The following is a 23,918-nucleotide window of genomic DNA, read 5'->3' as shown; positions in this document are numbered from 1 at the left end:
TTGTATACTTGTATAACAAATATGACTAATATTTTCTTGACAGTCATATACATTGTATATCATTATATACAATGCAATTGCAAGTAATGTGATTTATAATTAATTACTACTATGACCAAGTATATATAAACGTGTATATATATATTTTGTCGAGATTATTTACAATACTTAAATCTAATTTTGGTAAAAAGGAATAAAATATATTTGGTATACCCGTGTTATTCCAATTTCGATGATTTAACTAATATTTGCTCTCGTATTCTTTGCTTTTTCAATAAATGATTTTTAATATTTTGAAAGGGCGTGTCAAAGAGCAAAGTTAGAATTATGGATACAACTAGGATATAGACAATTTCCGTCAAGTTAAACTATAACAAAAGAGTATGAATTATATTCGGATAAAATTAAATTATCAATTTTGTTTTTGATATCATTAAAGCATGAACATTTTAAAACATTTATGCGTTAAATACGTACCACTAGTTTTATGAAATCAAAATACTCAATGCTACGAGTTCGTCCGACGTTATAAAAATAAACTGGAAATTGTGTCAAATAAATAGCATAACTGAGCCTGGTGGTAATAACGAATCCTTTCCAAGCTAAAGTTCTGCTTAACCATCCTGAATAAAATAATAATAAATACAATAATATATAAAAAAAAAGAAATCATTTTTTAAATATTTTCTTGACAAAGATAAATAATATTTTCGTATTACTTGCCATCAGTATTTCCTGTTTGATGCATAAATATTACCCAAGCGAAAAATATGCACCATCCGATAGGAGCAAATGCATTATACATAGCTGCGTGAATTGGATTATAAATGTAATCTATATTTCCCATTTTTGCTGGAGCAAAAACCGAAGCAAAAAACATTGTTGTACACAAAATCCAACCGGTGTAAGAGATAGTCTAAATTGATTCAAATAATTAACAACATTAAATCAATGATAATGCAGTTATTTCAGATATGACATTGCAATAAATCTTACTTTATTCATTTTAAATTGTTTAGGTAATAATCGGAGTAAATATCCAACAGATATTCCCATAATGTATACTGTCAATCTATGACTTGGTAAAATGTACGACATATTTGCCGTATCAAATAGTTGTTTTATTCTGCAAAAATATATATAACAATAATGTATTCAATTTATCGTATTAATTAATATCATAATGCAAGAAAGTATACTCACGATATCCCGAAATAGACATAATTGCTAAGATGGTTAGAATATGTTACGTAATATCTTAAAATTGTTGAGAATGTAGCTATAGCAAGTAGAACCATACTACCAATTTTTGGTTTCTTGTATAATAACAATACCAAGAAAGGAGATAGTGCAAACAATTGTGTGTCTATTCCTACGTGATGCGTGTGCGTTAAACACTACAAAAAAATAATAATATTGAACAAATTAACAATTTATTCTCATGTTTAATATTAATTATTTTTCGTTTGAAAAAGAGAAACTTCATAGATAATTTTTCAATCGAAATAAATTGTTTCTTAGATGCTAACCATATTTTCAAATCCAAAATAATTATGAATGAATAAAAAGTTTCTCCACCAATTTTTTTTGCAAATATTGGCGTGATGTGTTACCACCAAATTCCATTGAGGTCCAGAACCCAAATATGGCATGATGTAAGTGCAAAATAATATCAATGCACCTAAAGTTGGTACCAGTCTAAAAAAAGTTCAATCAGTTATCATTAATGATTAAAAGTAAATGTTTCAAAACAAAAACAAAACAATTACCTTAAAAGTCGACCTAAATATTCGTTTTTAATATCCAAATAGCCAGTTTTTTTAATTCTTCCAATGAAGGAATAACTTGTAAGAAGACCAGAAAGCATAATAAATGGATCGGTGTAAAGACTTGCTGCTCTTCCTATAACTGTCCATGGTTCACCTAAATACTGAGTCACATAATTAACACAATTAATCATAAATTTATATATGCATACACCTATTCGTATATTTCATATATGTTCATATATTAATATAGATTTTGTTGAAAAGTTTACCTCACTCATTTCAGTTCTGTTGGGATATGGATTAAAAAACAATGCCATACTTTTGTGTGAAAATAATAACATATAAGCATTGAAAGCTCGTACACCATGTAAACTTGCTATATCCCCATCAGTTCTTTCCAACGAGATGAGTTTATTAAAATTACGTTTAATTGAAAATGATAATAGAATTTCGTTTGTAGATATTTTATAATGATCGTAATAAGCAGCAACGATAGTTAATGTTAATACAGTAACGAACAAAATACTGTAACAAATGAAAACATTGATAAATATTATTATATTTAAAATGAATATATATAATCTGATTGAATGAAATAATACAGTAAAAAAAAATCATTAATTATCGATTTACCCAACGAAAATGGTTTCCCTCGGAAGTGGTCTATTATTTTTCACCTGACACATTTCACGCTCAACGCGAACTGAAATTTGTAATCCACTTTGAGACGTGTATTTGGATAAAGTGTCATGAAGAGATATTTCAACGTCACGAGATGAACAAGATGCTGGAGTACAAACAGCCCAATTCACCGTACTGAAACGTGGTACTCTATGTCCTGGCTGTGTAAAAACAAAATATACAAATTTAATTATATTTATTAATTAAAAAATAATGATTCGTATTTTTTTTTATAACTATAAGGATATTGGATTAATTTTTTTTTTTTTTAATATAATCATGCATTAATATCAGTACGTACGTACGTCTGTTACGTTGCTTTTAATAAGATAATGCGAATGAAGAAGACGATGTAAGTGTTTCAAATCGGTTCGTGATTCATCAACGTTTAATTGCAAATAAGCCAAACAATATTGTCCCCGAATACCATTAGTTCCAACAGTATTTACACACTCATCGAAATCACCCAATTGATTTACGTTACCATTTAAAAGACCAGAAGGTATCTTGGCCGTTGCATCGTACACTGAAATGATTAATTATTCGTTTTTTTTCGGTTTTTTTTTCTTTTCAATCAATTAAATTATATGATAAAGATATTTTTAGCATTGATTAATCAATTGTCGAGTATTATTAATTGTTTGGAAATATTCGTGAGGATTAATATTAGGATGAATCAAAAGTTCATGTGTTTACTGTGTTAAAATTTTACTTTGAAATTGCATTATGGATTGTTTTTTTGTTTTTGTTTTTGTACAATTTGATTCATCCTAATATTTAATATATATTTATACGATACATTTTTATTTTCAATAATTTGTAAATAGTACGGAAACTTTTTCTTTTGTTTTCAATGGAAAAAAGTTGAATATTTGCAATATAAAGTAAAACTTTTGTAATCGTTGCAAAAAAAGAATAACGAAAGGTTTGCGAACGAATTGGTGACAAGAAGTGAAATCTGTGAAGTCAAATTAACCAAGGCAACGCTGTTTTCGTATTGCCAAGACAAGCACAGTAGTGCATACAAAAGAGGGAATACACATCTTGATGTTAGACTTAACAAAAGACTTTTATATAATCGAATGATTGTTCTAGATTGTGAAACTAATTTGAAATTCAACATTATTTGAGATATATTAGAATGTATCCTAAAAATTACATTGTTTTTTTTTTTTTTCAAACGAATCGTTAATAACAAAAATATTGTACTATGTTCCAATTAAAATGTCACTTATCACCATTAACATAAATAATTTTATTTCAAATTAATCAAAACGAAATGTGTATTAAAAACTTACTCGTCAAAGCCCATAATGTAAATTTGGTGAGTTCTCGTTGAAAAATTTCAGCATCCCTTTTACATTGAACACTGACGCTACCTGCACCAGGATCGTACGCAGGTACCAATTTAAACAATCTATTTGCTTCCAAATCTATTTTTTCTTTAAAAGTATCTGGAAAAAAAACGATAAATACATTTATATACAATATTTGTTTTTATTTGATTTAATAAATTCTTTTTTTTAATTGCGAATGATGAAACACGTTACACTGGTTGAAACCTGTTGATCAAATTGTAAAAATGATATTAAAATTGAAATGATTAATCTATCAAATTTAACAATAAAATAATAATTTTGGTTTATTTTTTTATTTTTATTATTCTTTTAAAAAATATAATTCAAACGATGTTTCTCATTTTTTTTAAAGTTATACAATCATCTTTTGAGTGCATATTATAGGTTTTATAGTTATTATTACAAATATTTTACTAACGAAATATAATAAATAAAATAGTGATTTTGTTTTTATCATTAAAAGAAACACATTTGTAAATCATAAATTAACTTTCAGGCAACAAGGATTTTCGTTATCTTCCATTCTTTCTTCAGATTAATTCTGAATATAATAATACAAGGTCATGTTACATTTATCGTATTATTATTTTATATATAAACATTATTATTATTATTATTATTATTATTATTATTATTATTATTATTATTATTATTATTATATTATCAAATCATGCATATTAACGTAATACAGTTGCATGATTTATTAAACTTGATCCCACCTTTCTAACATCAATGTAATACCATTTTATGTTTCCTTTCTTTTCTTTTTTGTTTTTCTTACGAAGGACTCGTATCAATGATTGATCTTATCAATTGTCCCAGTTTTGATTATTGTTACAAATGTATCCTTGATATAATATTACTTTCCAATTATTTAATGATTAGTATAAAACGTAACCATTTTATATAGAGCAATATAAAAGAAAGAAAAAAAGAGATTTTTTTTAAAAAGATTTTTATCATAGAATGAAGATTTAATAGCGTTTTTAATAATTGCAATTATTGACTGCATCATCAAGTAGACTTTCTTGATAATTATTGATTCAAAAAGATTAGTTTAAAGATTTTTCTTGTTGCAAGGTATACAGGATAAAATGTTGTTTTAATTTATTAATATTTAAGTTTTAATTTATTATATTAAATTTTATTATATTAAAAAACAACATTTATTATTATATTAAATGTTGTTTTTTTTTATTAATATTTTTTTATTAATATTTTTTTATTAATAAATTAATATAATTGAATATTATATATATAAAAATAATATTTGTATAATATATATTGTATATAATATAATTGTATTAATATATAAATCATTAAAAAAATATTAATTATTAATTAATATAATTTATTTATTATTTAATTTATTAATATTTAAGTAATTTTTTTGTTTAAAGATTAAATCCACACCCGCACGTTAAGATATTGTAAAAAAGAAATAAAAATTCGCACATTTTTTTAATCATTTATATAAGAAGAAAAGCAATATCAAAGTTAACAAAAAACAACGATTAACACGTTTCTCGTTGTTTATTTAAAAAAATATATATATATATTTATATATATATATATATATATATATATATATATATATATATATATGACGGGTTTTAAGTCAAGGATTTTTATCTATGTTTATCTATTTTTCCATGACTTGAATTGCTAAGATTCTATATGCATAGTACTAATAGAAAATGCTAATAAATTGAAAACGAACGTTTTGCCATTTTAGTATTTCACCATTCTCGACGGATAACTCGACGTACAGTTAGTTAGTTCAGTGTTAGAAATATTTCTACGGTGTTTTGTTCTTAGCAATCGTGACAAAATACAATGAGCTAAGTTATTATAAATAAAAAGAAAAAAAAACAAAATTAGATCGCAGGATATAACGCAACGAAGATCATAGTGGTGTTCGCGATTGTGCTCGTTAATACGATTGGTTAATTATAATTAACAAACTATTCTATTATTTAATTTTTCCATACAATGGACAATGTCGTGATAGTTTCTAAATTAGTCGTTACCATTTAAATAATCCTAATGTTTATATTCATATACATATTATTCTATATAAATAAGAATTGTTTAATTCTATTTGTTTTTTTTAAACTTTCCTTCATTGTTTTTACTATACTAGTAGTAAAAATGTATTAACATTAAATAATGACAATTGTTAATTAATCAAAGTTTTAAAAATCAACGAATAAGAAAATTCATTGCAAATGATCTTTAACAATTGTTTGATTTTATTACAAGGTATTCTTTTTTGTTTTGTTCTTATTTTTCTTTATCAATTAATTTAACAGCATCCTTTTCAGTCACTTTTATCATTAATATTAAAACAATTATCCATCATGTTATTTTTTTTTTTTAAATACTTCATTATCTCATATAATCGGTAACCTTTCATTATGCAAATGAATCTTTTCCTTCTAAGGTCAATTATCTTAGTTCCCATAATCTTTTCAATGTCTTATTCAAGGTAAAATATTATCATCGTCCATTTGTCGTGAAAGGAATTTGATGCCTACCAAGATTGAATAACCTAAGAGTAAGAAAGGATCTTAGGTATTTATAAAATACTCATCACACATTAGATAAAACTAAACGTATTTTTTTTATTTTTATTTTTTTTAGTGACACTTCATAAATTCCAAGCTAATGTTGAATTCTTTTCTTTGCAGTTTCTTTTTAATAGAATTTTTACACGTATCGTTTAATGGACATTTATTTATTTATTTACGATACTCTTGATGATAAATTGTGGTAAACCAATAAAGACCTTATACAATATTTTAAATGAACGTTAAATCATAAAGAGTTGAGGTTGAAATGTTTCGAAATACGAAATAAGAACAAAAAAGAACTTTTATTTTTTTGAATCTTGTTTTGTTTTAAATAAAATTTATCTGTAAATATATTAGACTTATAAATTCATCCACTTATTCCGTGTTAACTTTTAACAAATAACATAAAAAAATATTATCGATATATGAGCCGTTCAGTGCACACATTAACTCTATAAAATAAAAAGTTGAGAAATGCGATAATGAAATAATGTATATTGTTGTATTACTTATTATTCAATAGCCAAAAAATTTTTGCCGTTTAATGGTATTAATCTTTATTATTCAGAAAAGTTATTATAAATATAAAAAGTTATAACTATACCAAGTGCTTTGTCACATAAATTGAAGATTTTTCAAAAAGTGGAGTTAATCGATGTGTATACTGTGTGAACGGTTCATATACAAGTTAAAAATACCTAATCGTATAACTAAATATTTGCTTTTTTTATTTTTAGTTACTTTTCTTAAATTATATACATAAATAAAATAACATTTATTTAACTCACCGTAATAACGATTGGTAGAAATAATATCGGTGTCTTTTAATTTCCAAACAATTTTGTCTTTTTCCACTGTGTTGTTTTCAAAATTACCGATTAAATCGATAATTGTAAAATTATTGAAAGAATCTGTCTTGTTTGTTGAAAATATACGAAGTATTTCGTCCTCTTTTAGAACAGTATAAGCACTCGTAGAAATAACATCAACATGTGTAACAGCATTTGATAAACAAATTATGAATGAAATAAAAAATATGAAATGTTGCAAAGGACGACTATTTATCGTCCTGTTATTCATTTTCGAATAATTTTCAGTGATAAAAGAAAAATAATTTCTTTTACTTGCAAATATACAAATATTATTTTATACAAATCCTTGTATATCCTTGTTGTTCGATAATAATTGAATTATTTGATTTTTCGTTAATACGTATTTCCGATACGCGATAAAATTGACGACAAAAAATTCTCCTCATCGAGAATAAATCATAGTTAATTAATATTGATCGTAAAATAAACAATAAATTAAAAATATTTTGCAATATATCCGAGATATATGAAAGGGAAGAAGAAGAAAAAGAAAAAAAGACAAATAAAAAAGAAATAAACCGATGCGAATGAGAAGTAAAACTGAACAACGATCCGTTCGAAGACGTATACGAAGAATGATCGTTGTATCCATTATGAAACTCTCTGTTCTCAACATCGATTATTATGAAATCATGAGAAAAGAGGGGTAGATGCTTCTTTTTCAATCTCCCACTCTTTTTGAACAAACCTGATTAACAACACCAAGGAACCAATATTGAAATCTTTTTTTCAAACTGGAATTTAAGAATACACGCTCTGCTGATAATTTTTTACGACCCACATTAATTTATGCGAAATTTGTCGTACGTTTATTTCAAATGTATCTATTTAAAATAAAAAAAAATAGATAAATCAAAGAATAAACCAAAGGAATTTTTTCAAACTACTACTACTACTATTACTTTTTCTTTGAATTTGATTTAAATTTAAAAATTATGTTATTTAAATACTCTTTTTTATCTTGATTATATATATATATATAATACGTATATATTACGTATATACGTATATACGTAATATATATACGTATATATATACGTTAGTTGCTAGCTAAGAAAATCCTTGGTTTCTTGGTAATCGTTTCGAAAAGGTGATGTTTTTTGAATTTAATTCTGACATGCTGAAAAAAGAAATAAAGTGGGTCACGATAGTATTAAGAAATAATTCTCAATAATTACGTAATAAACCTGTATAAAATGTTTGTCCAACATCTCAAATTTAGATACATATAATATATATACATATATTATAAAAATATATACATGTATATTACAATAATATATCATGCATATATATTAAAAAAAAAAAAATTGAGAATGTAAAACAAAAGATGAACGAAATGGACAAAATGAAATTGGTTACAGAGTAAATTCTCATGGTGGTTATAAAAATATTTCTGTCCGGTTTCGATCGTGCTGATTAATATTAATAGCATCTGCGAAATTTAAACAATTTTTTATCATATAAGCTGTTCCATACATATTAATTTTGAACGGACGATTAACAAAATATAGAGAGAAGGGAATATAGTCATGTACATGTACATACGAAAACACAATGGTACATGTGTTTTCGCAAATGTTATTTTAATGATTACGCGAGATATAATTTTATACAAATTTTTATATTGCAATTATATTTGTTATTAATAAATGTACAATAAGTTACAAAAGAGTATTCGTATCAGATCTTATTATGTATTTTAAATAATTAATTTATTTGTAATATATAAAATTTTAAAATTCTTATATACAACAATCTATTTTAGGTTTATTATACTTTTAAATTGATATCAGTTTGATTTTAAAAGAATATTTTATTATTATAGAAATATCATTTTATTTGAATGATCAAAAATTAATCTCACAAAGAGTATTTACATCTACGTAAGATATAAAGAAAATGAATGAAATATTTTTGTAAGAATAATACTTGTGTGATTGGCATACCCCTTTGCATTTTATAATGCTTTTTAAACGATTATTTTTACATATCTTGTAAGATTAATTTTCTCATCAATTATATATAAACGAATATTCCTGTGTCTCGCTATATGTAAAAAAAAAAGTATAAGAATGCTTATATAATAATTCGTTTAATTATTGTAATTAATATGAATGGTCCAAAGACGTTTTTAAGATGAGTTTTTAAAATGAAAGTGGGAGAGGACTTTCAAGTTGACCGCTTTCTTCGTGAATTGCGATAAACCCATCGGTTGAGTTTTCTCCCCGCACCACATTCTTCCTCAATACTTCAAACGTATTGCAAAACGTTTTGCTTGCGCAATATTTTCAAGTCTTTCCAATACTTCATTTATGGTGTGCCCTTTTATTCGTTCATTAAAAATAAAAAATAAAAAAAACCTAGTTACATTTTATCCAAACACTTTTTTATTCATTTTTACATACATTTTTGTTTTTAATATCCTTTTTTTTTGGTTTCATAAAATTAAATATAAAGTACTGTAATAATAATGATAAATTATTATATATATATATATATATAATACTATTATAATAAAAAGAAATAATTATGGGTAGTTATAGTCTTCGTTTATTCATCATAAAACAAATAAAAGTTGTTGAAATGTAATGTAAACATTTTTCGTCATCGTGATGCATTTAAATAAATATTTATTTATTAATTTAATGTAATTAAATATAGGTGTTTACTTTTCAAAACTTTTGAAAGATGTTGATGTTCGTAACAATTTAGATCTGACATGAGACGTTTGGACATTTTTTATTTTTGACATCATTTTATTGTTTTTTATTATATAAATTCAAACGTACAGTGACAAACAAAAACAGTGGCCTTAATTTAAATGTTTGTACACAAATTATGATTCATTAGTTAAACTTTTTTTTTTGCGAAATATATCCCCGAAGTTTAATAATATTGTAATTCGTGTGTGCAAATTAAATTGACATACAATAATAATAAAAAAAAAGAATATGAAGATCTAATTATTAGTACTATTGTTAAAATTATTTTTATTTATTTATTAGACATAAAGAATACATAAATAATTGTATAATATATTATTGTATATTTGTGTAGACCATATGATCCTTAAAAAAAACAAAATGGCGTCGGACAATATTTGTAGAAAAGTGTCAATTATTAAATGGCGTCAAATTAATGAAAACAAATTAAATCATATATTATTAAATTGTATCAAAGAACAAAGTGAAAATAATACATTGGCGAATCGCAAGTTGTACAGGAACGCATGCAAAATAATATTGAGCGACCTTCACGTGTTCAGTTTGATTAAAGGTAGAAAGGCTTTACATAACAAATAAATAAATGGGCCACGCACACGTTGAGAAGAAATTTCATGCCGTAACTATTCAATTATTAAATATGCGTAGGTGGATTAATAAATGTTGCTAAGTATATATGTAAATTATATTTTATCTACATAAGGAGGAGAAAACTTTCAAAGTACTTTCTGAAATTGATAATGTGCATATCTATACCTGCTTGTAAATTATATTACTTTTTTTTCTTTTTTTTTTTAAACGTCGACATAATAAGTAACATTAATTAGTTAAATAATTTTGACGGATAAATGTAGTAGCTCGAAGTAATAAAATCAATGTTGTCTCAACAATATATATTTTGTTACTAGTCTTCTTATTTCCGTGGACACACTACTTTGATTTTTAAATATTTGTTTTTAAATGGATGCCTCCTCTATCATCATCTCCTAAGAACATATCATAAATTATTAAATTACACAACAAACGATCGTTGCACGATGCGGCGGAATGCTTAAATAAAAGGATCATCGCTCAAGAGGATCTATTTGTTATTCAATTAACTATACGTTCCAAATTCGTTGTGTACAAAGTCTTACCGACAACGAACGTCATTTTAACAAGAAGCGCATAACCTATGCTATGCATAGGTTAGTGATATAATAGTGACAATTCGGGAATGATCGGAAAGATTCGGAAAGGCCGAGAAGAGCGTTTGACCAATCGAATTCAAAGCGATGTAAATTTTGACGCTCGCGATTGGTACGTTTCCATTGGTCGATTAATATTAGCCCTCTGAATAGTAATCGGTGATTGGTCAAATGAGTTCAGTAAATATTCTTACACATTTCGAACGTGGTTAAATATTATTATTGTGCGTTGGCTTTAAGGACTGGCAAAAAAAAATAATTGTGAATTACTTTTAAAACCTGTTTTTTATTTGTATATTTATCTTTCTTTTTACCCTTTAATTTACCAGATCATTTTTCGATAGACAATGTACAAATACACGAAATTTACAAGTGTGTACTCCTTTCATAAGTGTAATCATCGTAGTTAATATAATAACTCGTATAGATTTTGGTAGCTTCTGGTATCGATTCGACCTCGAATAAAAACGGAACAATACACCAAGTGGAAACATTCGATCCTACTTCAGTATTAGTGATTCGTACGAGCTCAAGCACTTTGGACGCGCTGCGTTCTCTAATATTTTCTATCCTCTTCTTTTTCCTTTACACAACACACACAAACGCACACACAACACAGTGGTTTGTGGCGGCGCGTGCAACGAGAGGGAACGCTAATCTTACGCACGATTGTAGAATGAGTGAGTGAGAGAGAGAGAAAGAGGGAAAGAAGGAGAGAAAGAGAGCAAGAGAGCAAGAGATACAGACATTGAACTGATCCAATGGTGAGTGCGTATGTAGTACGTGCAAGTGTACAACATTTACAATACATTAATTTCAATTTTATCGTACTATATATAGTAAATGCGGCTTATACTATTTACTTATATTTTATCCTTGTTTTTTGTTAGTCAATTAGACGTGCTTTATATACGTATATGTATGTGTGTTGCAATAGTAGTAGTACGTAGTAGGTAAAGAAAGGCGCACGCGCGCGCGCGTGCGCGCACGTACACAAATGTTTTCTATCTCTTTCATCATCAATGCTCCTCTTGCTTGCATCGCGTGCGTGAATCGACGACGTATAGTACTTACTTTCCATATGTACGAGATAAAACGCGTCACTAACGCGTCATCACGTCTATTCTATCACTAATATCGCGTATATCATTATTTCTACATTAGACTATCAAAACTCGTCGATTCTTAATTTCTTCTTCTTTTTCTTCTTCTTCTTCTACTTTCTTTCTTTCTTTTACTCTCTCGTATTCTCTCGCACGCTCGCTCTCTTTATATATATATATATATATATATATATATTTACTTTTAATGAATTTTATCTTACGAATAAATTAAACACCATAAGAAATTTTTGTGCTCTACAGTCACACCTGGCACATGTGATATATATAATAAATATATATATTCTCATGATCGATCGTTTTGTTTATTTTTTTCTTTAATTTTGTATTTTTTAATATTTTTCCGGAAGAAGACATATTTGTTTGAGTTTTTTATTTTTTTTTATCGTAAATATTTATCTTTTTATATTTTTTGTTTTGTACAATTCTTTTTATCGATCGTTAATCGTCGATTTATTTTGATAATTGAATTTAGTAAGACTTTGTGTTTTGTTTTTTATTGCAGATATAAAATTTATTGTTCGTTTATTTTTTTTTTAATTGTTCCCTCTTCAAATACGTTATCCTAACCTATCTTTTTGATCCTTCTTTTTTTCATTCTTGTGTCTTTGCTTTCTTTTTTTCTCCCTTTGTTTGAGATTCTTCGAATACTTTGTATTGTTGCAAATCTAGTATTATTATTTTTATTACAAATTATTTATTTTATTTCATTTTTTTAAATTACATTAAAATCCATATCATTATTATTATTATTATTATTATTATTATTATTATTATTATTATTATTATCTTATTTATTCTTTGTTTTCGGGTCCATTTATTTCAGTTGTATTGAAACGTTAGCGAGATTAAAGGAAAGAAGGATTTAGTAAGAAAAGTAGTAACAGAGGAGGAAATAGAAACGAAGATCGTCCTTGAGAAAAACTACGTGAATCAAATTATTATATGTGTCATTTTTTGAAAAAGAAACAAATACATTAGCAAACGTTGTATCCTACTACTACCTACCGTCAAAGTGTACACGTGCGTGAAGCGTAAGAATACATTCCACGAAAGTAATTCCCTTTTTTAATTTTTTTTTTCTTTTTTTTTTTTAATAATTCCCTTTTTATTTTTCTCGTATTTTCGTACTTATTTTTTTTTTGTAAATAAATTTACAACGTTAAAAAATTTTATATGTATATATTTAATTAATATTCGTTAATCAACAATGTTGTTGTACATTAACATTTATTTTTATTCTTATCGCGTCATTCAATATTATCTGTTACATAAGTGTTTATGCATGATTATTCTTATATTTTTTTAACATGCATTTACACATGTACGGTGTGTCTCAGTATGTTTTTTGCAAAATTTTATCCTCACTTTCTATGAGTAAAAATAAGATAAAAAATATTAATATCAGCTAAATTTTGATATATTTTTATCATTATTTGTTAACTTCCAAAAATATACGAATATTTTAACACTGAACTTGTACGTCACGCACCGAAAGGCAATTAAAAAAATAATCATTCTGCGTTATTGCATATTTCGATTTGTTATATTTATATTGAAAAGTATTTTTGAAAATAAATTATATAATATTTAATTGCAAGTAGAAGATCAACAATTGTTGTAAATAAAACGAGTTCAAAGATTTAAAAGGATTATTATAATCAAATTTAATCATAGAAATTTAAAATAATTTTGTTTGTTTTTTTTAAATCATAATTTTTTCATATATATATTCATACACTTACTTAGTAGGTACAAAAATAATATTAAGCAAAAACAAGACTTCCTGCTTTTTATATTTATATATTTAATTTAAAAAAAAATTTTTTTTTTATTCATGCTCGCCAATGTAATTTTCATACACTACGTTGGTCAAAATATTTGTATCTTCCCAGTTATTATGTTGAAATATATCAATGTATATGCATGTATGATAATTTTGTATTATATCAGTGAATAGATTAAGTTTATGCATTTATATTACTAAATACACCCACACACACACTCTTGTATATATATATTTATAATATTTAAACCATACGTATATTTTTAAAACAATTGTATTAATCGTAAAATTCTTTACAATAGATGTCACATATGCATATACTAATGCATATGTTATATTTACCTTCCATTTGTTTTCCGTACGATGCTAACTGGGTTACGAGACTTCAACTGTTACTTTCATGAAAACAAAAAGCAGAAAAAAAGAAGTTACCTCATGTATTTTTAATTGGATATATCGTTACACGTGTTATATTATATTTCTTTCCCTTCTTTTTCATTTATTTATTTATTTATGTATATATGTATGTATGTATGTTTAAATTGCATTCGTAGAAACTATGAAACGAGAGATTAGTCGATACTGCTTGATTCAATCATGGTTTAGGATCATTTCTAAATCCTTTTACTTTATGGATTATTCTATAGTAATTATAATAATCATCAGATTATTACAATTGGGTCAAGTTATGTAGAGAAAATGATGAATTTTCGATTATCTCTATTTTGAATAAATTTCAAGTTGAAATGATTTTAATTATATAGAAAAATTAAAGAGAAAAATAATAAAATTTTTATTTTATTTTGGCTAATCATGAAGATTAAATTAATCTACAATAATATAATATAATAAAATAAATAAATAAATAAAAAAAGAAAGTATTAATAATTAAAGAATAATTATCAATTAAAACAAACATTCATGCATGTGATATAAATTAATATGTCATTTTTATCGTACATCACAATGTAATTTATATTATTTAATAAGTTTAAATGGTTAATAACAGAATATATGTTTGTTGCGTTAATAATTCTGCATATTTGCGTCATCAGAAAAGAACATATCTTGACAAGGGTGAAGATATCTATGTATTATTATTTTCTTTTCATTCATGTAACAGGAAAAATAATTTGTTTCTTCTTTTTTATTATTTTACGCTTGGTCCCTTCTACTATTTTATAACCTGTCGCCGGAACGAGAAGTATAAAAAGAAGAAAAAAATATACTTGACTGGTATATATATATATATATAAATATATCGATCTGTTTGACCAAAGCAAGTAGTAAAACGTAGATATTGGAAAAGTAGAAACTTTCGATTGCAATAGACTAGATGTGTATATGTTATATCAAACTTTTTATATTTACTATTTTAATTTTTTTATTTTTTTTTATTTTTTAATCATCCTCCAATTTCAAATGTTAAGACACTAACCAATGAAAAAAAAATTCGCGACATCTTATTTTCCTATAATTTTAATTTTTTTATTCGCAACTTTGGTAACATAAATAAATTTTTCTTTTTAACACTAGATATACCAGATCAGTCATTTTGATTGGTCGAGCCATTTTAATTCAAAATTTCTACTTCATGTAATATTTGAGTTCTGCAAATAATTAAGCGTTTTGTTATTTAAAAATATCTACAAATCCATTTATCTATTAATATTATTATTGTTAAACATTGTTGTTATTTTTTAAGGGTAAATAAAGATTGGAAGCCTTAAAAAGCATATGTTGTATGCACCATTCATTTTGACTAGTGTGGTAGAAATAGGTATGCTGAAAATGGTGGTATATCTAGTGTTAAAGATATTTTTAAATTATACAATGAAACAGTTTACATTTTGTTTTGATCTTCCTTTTATCATATAATCGTATTTTTCATTAAATCATACTTACGAACATTTATAATCACGAAAAATGCAAAATTCAATATTATATTATCTCTAAAATGTTTTTGAATTGTACGTTTGAGTTCTTTTTTGTACTTTTTCTTTTAATTTTTTGTGCTCGAATATAAATCAAATATTCGTTTATCCTTTTGATAGAATTCGACATAGGAACTTTTATTATTTCCATTTTATTTTTGTTATTTAAATTAAACGCAATATTCTATTGTTCGTTACACGAGATTACATTTTCTCGATTAAAATGGTTCATTTAATTTGAATGAAATTTGAACAGGTGAAGTTTCGACAAGATGGTGAGACTTCCTCAAAGACTGGGGGTGATTGTCTTGCCATATCCGGTTGCTCAAGATTTAAAGGATATCGAAGACAACGGTTCGTTCGTGTCAAAGGTATTTTTATTTATTATTTATTTATAATAAATATATATATTAGATCATTAAGAGAAAATAATTTCATTATTTGAAATTTTGTAAATTGGGTTTTATCCTAAATTACATTATTTTTCAAAAATTCATATTTTAATATTATTTATTTATAATAAATAAATATATTAGATCATTAAGAGAAAGTAATTTAATTATTTGAAATTTTGTAAATTGGGTTTTATTCTAAAGTACATTATTTTTCAAAAATTTATATTTTAATATTATTTATTTATAATAAATAAATATATTAGATCATTAAGAGAAAATAATTTAATTATTTGAAATTTTGTAAATTGGGTTTTATCCTAAATTACATTATTTTTCAAAAGTTTATTTTTTAATAATTGTAATTTCTTCATGTTTCCAAATGTGCAACGTAAAGAATATTAAAATAGATTTAAACATTTTAAAAAGGTAAAAAAAAAAAATACAAAAGAGATAATTGAATTAATTCTATTAACAACATAGAATCATGAGAGTATACTTGTCATGTGAGGTTAAAAGAAAAAAAAGTAATTACCATTAGCCATTTAAATAGCAATTAAATAAAATTAAAGTAGGATAGTTCTTGTATTACTAATATAGTTGTTAGATACGACTAGTAAATTAACAAATGTTTATTTTGTTTTATTATTTCTGATACCTTATCTTTTATAATTTTATAAAAATATCATTGTAAATTTTCTCGATATTTGATTTGTTTTTTAAACAACGATTTTAGAAAAAAATATATTGTTTTTATAGAAGAAATATAATGCGTGTATCTAATAATAATAATAATAATAATAATAATAATAATAATAATAATAATAATAATAATAATATGTTCTTGTATTATATCGAGATAATATTTTATTATAATCATCCATTATTTTTTCGATTACGGAATTTCTGTTCTTTCTAAATTGGTTTCTTTCAATAAATCTAAAAATTCAGATGAAAATATTCTGTTAAAAAATAAATGTTATAAAAAACGATCGAATATCATGCAAACAAATTAAAAATTTAATTTGGTAGTAGTCATGTCAATATATAGTCATATATTTGACGTAATACACATGTTTCATTGATAAATAATCGATTGATAATCGAAAATATTAAACGCGATTGTATCTCTACAAACGTGAGTATAAAAAATTATAATACAAACCTAAGCACATGCATGTATATGAATGAATGAAAATTTGATTTAAAAAAAAAAAAGAAAGATTTATTTATACGGTTTAATAATAATCATCGTAATTTTACGATATGTGTTATAGAAATATTACGTGTTATAATTTAAAACGTTATCTTTTCCGAAACATTCTCATATGTTGTAAATATATATATGTATAAATGTATATATATACGTTTCATCGATTCTTCGATCGAAAGTACAGTCAGAAACAATAGTAAAGAATACTTTAAAGGGTTTACTAATATGTCCAAATTTAAAATATACCCTTTTCTTCAATTTTTGTTTGTTTTAATTCATCATTGTATTATACAAACGATAAAATATGTTCATAACTATTGACAATTTAAATATCGCGATTATTATATTTACAACGGAATATAAAAAATTTGATGAATTCATGAAAATTGTAAAAACATGTAAACACTTCATAATATTACCATCATGGTATTTACGATTTATGTTAATATTCTTTGTTTTTAAAACGATCATGTTTGTATTGGATAATTCAATATTTTTTAATATAAGAAAATATTGCAACTGTTGAACTACGACGAAGTTTTAGATTTATTATAGAAGATAATTTATTTCCATGTCTTCTTCTTCTTCTTCTTTAGTTAGAACTTTGTCTTGTTATTTTATTTGTTTTTTATTTTTATTTCAATTATTTTTTATTTTTATTTCAATATAATATTGTTTATCCAACTAACGTGCAATTTTAATTCACCTAATCACAACTATCATTTAACAGGATCGATAGAATCGAATCAAATATAAGAACACGCAAAACCCAATTTACAATTGAATATATGAATTTTTAGATTATTATAATAGAGCAAAATAAAAACTAATTTTACTGTTAGTGTGAACCAAAAGTTCATGCATTTTAAATGAATATTTTCCAAGTAAACTTTAATCAAAAAAAGAAAAACAAAACTGAAAAAACAATCCATTGATGCAGTTTATAAAATAAATTTACAGCACAATAATATTACGTACGAACTTTTAACTCACCCTAATATTATATGAAAATAAAAATCATAAACGTATGGGATTCAAAAATTATTTACAGTTTTGAAGATGATATCACCGAGACGATTGGACTCGGAGGGACCAGCAGCAGGAGGAGGAGGAGGAGGAGGAGGAGGAGGGGGTGGTGGCAAGGATGATGACAACGGTACAAAAGCATTCCTGTCAACAGGAAGAACCGGAAGAAGAAATGCATTACCGGATATTCATGGAAAACATGCTACAACGAGTATCTCCGATTTGCCAGATCGTTTTGGAGAATTATCTACCGAAGCTGGTACAAATGTTGTTGGTTTTCTTTTTTTTCTTTCTTTCTTTTAACCCTTATTATTTTGTTTTCTCACCCCTTCCCTTCTCCTACTCCATTCTTCTCATCATTTTAAATTTAATTCGAATTATATGCAATTATACGGATTGAATTTAATTTGTAGTAAAACATTCAAATGGGATATTTTTTGATTATTTTTTAAAAATAAATTTTCAGATCATGGCATGAACGTGGCAGCACGTGAAACGAATAATCAACCGGGTGTCTCGAAACAACACGTTGGTTGACGGCAATGACGTTGTGTGTTTTCTTCTCATCTTCCTCTTCATCTTTTTCCGTCAAATTTCATTCTGCTCTGGGTGCTAAGTGCGGAAAATTTGTCAATTTACAAATACTGTATTTCTAAACACGCGAACGATGGATAATCGTAGTCACGTTCTAAAAAAAAACAACAACAAAAAATACAACGCATTTGAATATGCATATTGTTAAAACAAATATTAATAAGAACAACTAAGTGATTGGGTAGGTGGTTTTTTTATTTTTCAAGTTGGGAAGCTTGAAATATATTCTTTGATCTTTCTCTCTCTCTCTCTCTCTCTTTCTCTCTCTTATTGCCTAATCTTTTCGCTTAGCAATGATCTAATTATTGCTAACGTAATTTAAGTATTAAAATAATAATAATTATTCTTCGAACTGAAATTGTTTCGTAAAATAAATGATTAAGTTTAGAAATTGAATACTGAACGTATAACGAGTTAGGATAATAATAATAATAATAACAATAATAATAATAATAATAATAATAATAATAATAATAATAGTAATAAACATAATAATAAAAATAATAATGATAATAATAATAATAACAATCGATTATATTTAATTATTATTATTTATACAATTGCGAATATATTTTATTTTACAATTAGTTGCTACGCGTTGTGAGATGAGTCCTCACGTAAATAACTTCAGAAATGTATTGTTCATTTCGTGGTCCCTTGATTAATATCATTTGGGGGCCTTAATACCCAATGAGAACTAAAGTTAATTCAAGTTTTGATTAGCTGTGGCAACTTATTCGTCATTTTATCGAAAAACTATTCTTTTTCTCTTATTTGTTATTTATTTTATTCAATGAAAACTTTTATATGATAAAAAAACAAAAGAGAAATTTTGTTATAATTATTTCTTCAATTTTTCTCATTTACACATTATTTTCATATATATTTTTAAGTTATCACCGTGAACTAGTATAATTTACAAAAAAAATTCTACGTAAATACGCCCCTGAATAATTCGAATATATTTATTTTGTTTTTTTTTTAAATTTATTTTATTTAAAACTTTAAATAAAACTCGCGCGATTAGAGATAAATCGGTCAAGCTCGATAATAATGTTGTTGTTGTTTTCATTTAAAAAAAAAAAATGGAATGGTCAGTAATATAATTTATTCATAAAGAGAAACGCGCGATTCTAATCGCTCACGCTTAACCAATTATTTCTATTTTTTCAACGAGCAATTATTATACAGTATTTTGAATAATATATTAATCGGAGGATATAATAAATAATATGGTTTTTAATTATTTTTTTGTAGACTAAATTTCAACGTTTCTACGAATGAAACTGATCTAAATATAAATCCAAATTTAAATCTAAACATTAAGATTTCGTGTAAATAAAATATCATCCATTGGAAAGATGTATACTGTTATTATACAAACGACGCTCATTATTTGCAAATTAATTTACGGAACATTATTAACAATTATTATTATTATATCTTACGAATATCATTGTATATTTTAATATTGCGTAATTATAAATACGATTGATCGCAAAAATGTTGGAATTATTTTTTTACATTTAAATTTTTCATTTCTCTATTTAGAATAAACAACGATTTAAAATAAATAATACAAACAAAGAATATATATATATTATTTATTATTGAAACTTATCAGAAAAAGAAACTAAATATTTCTGCGATCTATATCGTTCGATTGACATTTAATTGAGTGACACACGTTACACGCTTATATTTATTATGATCATTTATACGAAGTAAAAAAAAAAAAAAGAAAATTATTTTTCGAATCGTTAAATAATTATTGTTAAATTATTATTGTAATTATAAAATAAGTTTTACTATAGTTTTACTACGTACAATTACTTTTTGTACTCGAACATGTTGAATCATATTTTATTTCGTATTTTTCAAATACTTTAAAAACAAAAAAACAATCAGAGAAAAATTTACAATAATTCAATAATATTTTCCCCACTCTTTGTTTTGTTCTCGTACGAGAGAATAAAAAAAAAGAATTTAATTCGCATCCTATAACGATTGTCACGATATTGAAATAAACTATGATAATATCGTTAAACGATAAGAGAATATTGTAATAAAACATAAAATCCGATTAGTAAATACAAAAAGTAATAATAATAATAATAATCTACGTTCAAATAAAATTAACTAGACTTGTGCAGGTACTTGAAACAAAGAATAAAAAAGAGCAAACATAGAAAAAGGAAAAAAAAATGAAACACGAGATTGAACACGATACGTAATAATTTATAAAATAAATAAGTACAGCGATTACGCATTTGTATGTGAATTGAATAAAACAAAAAAAAACGGATTATTCGCGATAAGAAAAAAGAAAAAAAAGTAAAGAAATGTGTATTCTTTTACCAGCAACGAAGTACGCGTAGTCTGATTCTTTCTTTTTCTTTGCCGGTAAAATGTATAATGAGTATTGATATTATTCTCGACATTGAAATTTAAACAAACGTGTTTATATTGGTGTGTACGTAAATCAACCCTTACACATGAAGAACTATAAGAGTATTTTACATTTACGTGTATGTGTGTGTATAAAAACGTATTAAAAAAAGTACATACACTCAGGTGTAACATCAACAAAATTGAAATTATACAAATAATGCAAGACGTATGAATTGGCATACGCGTATATGCGTGTGTGTGTAATAAATTCAGAAGTACGTATTTAAATGTCAATTTTTAAAATGTCATTATCAATTTTTTTTTTCTTAAATAATAAGAGAGCACAAAATTTGGTGTAACATAGATATGTAAATATTACGACAAATTTACCTTACGAGGTAATTAACACTTAACGGACGGGCCCCGTAGATTTACGTTTTTCCGTGAATTTTTAGTATGTTGCATTAGGGTTTTCTTTTATGCACATTGTTATTTTTCCATGATACCATCAGTTAGTTACAGGTATAAATAATAAAATATTATAAAAAATATAATTGATTTAATAAAACTACAACGCTTTAAATCCATATATTCATGTTTATTTAATTTTCATAAAAAATGCCCGGAAACTAGGAAAGACAGAGCAGATTCGACCCGTCCGTTAAGTGTTAAGATTATTGTGAAAATATTCAAAAAAAAAAGAAGACAGGATATGACGAACGAATTACTATTAATAATAGTCCACATCGGATCGATGGTAATAATAGTAGAAACGATTAGATGGTGAATCATAACGATCTTACGAAAAGAAACAAACCCCCTATTTTCCGCGAAAGTGTAATACTTTAATTTATGTATGAAATTTAAAATCTGATTTAACGATGAAAGGGGTAGAACAAAAAAAAACAACAAATGTTTGATTGATAGCACATTTATATTATATGTATGTAAGTAAATCGGATAAATAATTTTTAAATAATAAATTAATGTATCAAGAGATACGATATAAAAGATCTGAATTCGTTCGTATGATATAATTAAAAAAAAAAAAAACAGAAGAAAAAAAGAAAAATAAACTTTAATATTATTTTCCTACTAAGGTCCAATAAATTTATGATTAAAAAAAATCAAACACACACACACACACACATAAACGCACAAACTCATCATATATACATATATATATACTTTTTATCGGTTTTTATGGGATACCTGGAAGAATGGATAGATAAAATGAAGGTTTTTGTAAAACTATCTAGATAATAATCATGGAAGAAAGTTTTATAGATTGTTAAACGAATGGACTAGTTGCAAGCTCGCACGCAAGAGATTTACGCGTATGTTAGTGTGTCTCTCCTGCATAATAATATACACATATGTGTGTTTGTATGTGTGTACAACGAGTCGTGCTTTTATTTGGAAGCCAATGCAGCTGTGACGATGTTATGACGATGGAAAAATTTTGTTTGAACAGCTTGTTGTCAGTAAAAGAGGTGTTTGCATTTACGCGTTACTCTCTTTTTCATCAACACATAGTTGAATATGTAAATGTATGTATGTATGTATGTATATATATGTAGGGATGAATAGATAAAAAGAGAGGGTGAATGGTGGGGAACAAGGGGGGTTTCAATGGTTAGATGGTAGGGTGTACTTAGGTGAACTCGTGCACGCGACTGGGGCAGGGGGTTATGCTGTTAGAAAAAGGGTAGACCCTTATCGGATCGTCGACACCCTGTAGTACAAGAACGAGAATTGTAATAGAACGTTCGAAGACCAAGAAGTAAAAGATTACAATGACGATGACTATATATCAAACTTTATACATATATATGTTCACGACGGATCTTATTAGATCATTGAATCATTTTTTTTTTAAATTAAATTATATATATAAGCCTATGGTACTAATTGAAGATAATACAAAATGGTAGTTTTATTTTTTAAATAATTCATTTATATTTACCATGTTTCCTATTTTACATATACATATATGTATATTTGCAAAAAGAAAAAAAATATTACCAAGAGAAGAAACTATAAATTATGAGATACAATATTTTCTTTTTTTTTTGAAGGGGATATTCGATGATAAGCGTAAGATCGATGATAATGTCGATAGAACTCACCTATACACGCCTACTCTTATATATATATATATTTCCTATATATATATATTTCAACAATAATAAATAATAATTATTATATAAAAAAAATAAGTAAGATAAATATTTTACCCTTATTTGTTAGATAAGTTCATAAATATATTTCCTTATTTATTTCCAACCCCTTTAA

The 23,918-nt window shown here is 25.2% G+C and overlaps 2 protein-coding genes across 3 annotated transcripts; one reads left to right on the top strand and one right to left on the bottom strand.

Annotated features, from left to right (window-relative positions):
* Positions 1-120: 120 nt before the first annotated feature.
* On the bottom strand, positions 121-8,110 carry LOC107069505 (nose resistant to fluoxetine protein 6). The gene is made up of 12 exons (XM_015326885.2): positions 7,170-8,110; positions 3,749-3,904; positions 2,756-2,976; positions 2,403-2,611; positions 2,039-2,294; positions 1,770-1,930; positions 1,530-1,698; positions 1,204-1,397; positions 997-1,126; positions 724-916; positions 478-623; positions 121-368 (listed from the first exon to the last, which is right to left on the bottom strand). The coding sequence occupies exons 1-12, from the start codon at positions 7,459-7,461 to the stop codon at positions 219-221; spliced, it is 2,277 nt and encodes a 758-aa protein (XP_015182371.1). The 5' UTR covers positions 7,462-8,110; the 3' UTR covers positions 121-218.
* Positions 8,111-9,764: 1,654 nt separating this feature from the next.
* Positions 9,765-23,865, top strand: LOC107069502 (uncharacterized). 2 transcript variants are annotated; one of them, XM_015326875.2, is made up of 4 exons: positions 9,765-11,930; positions 16,264-16,378; positions 18,664-18,908; positions 19,105-23,865. In XM_015326875.2, exons 1-4 carry the CDS (start codon positions 11,928-11,930, stop codon positions 19,114-19,116), a joined length of 375 nt encoding a protein of 124 aa, XP_015182361.1. In that variant the 5' UTR covers positions 9,765-11,927; the 3' UTR covers positions 19,117-23,865. The 2 variants fall into 2 exon arrangements, with proteins under 2 accessions (XP_015182361.1, XP_015182360.1); XM_015326874.2 differs by having other exon boundaries at positions 9,786-11,930; positions 18,664-18,897.
* The last annotated feature ends 53 nt before the right edge of the window (positions 23,866-23,918 follow it).

Source organism: Polistes dominula, unplaced genomic scaffold (genome assembly GCF_049000335.1).
Source record: "Polistes dominula isolate Pdom_NZ unplaced genomic scaffold, Pdom_raw_medaka contig_73, whole genome shotgun sequence".
NCBI lineage: Eukaryota > Metazoa > Arthropoda > Insecta > Hymenoptera > Vespidae > Polistes > Polistes dominula.
This window is presented reverse-complemented; position numbering and strand designations above follow the sequence as displayed.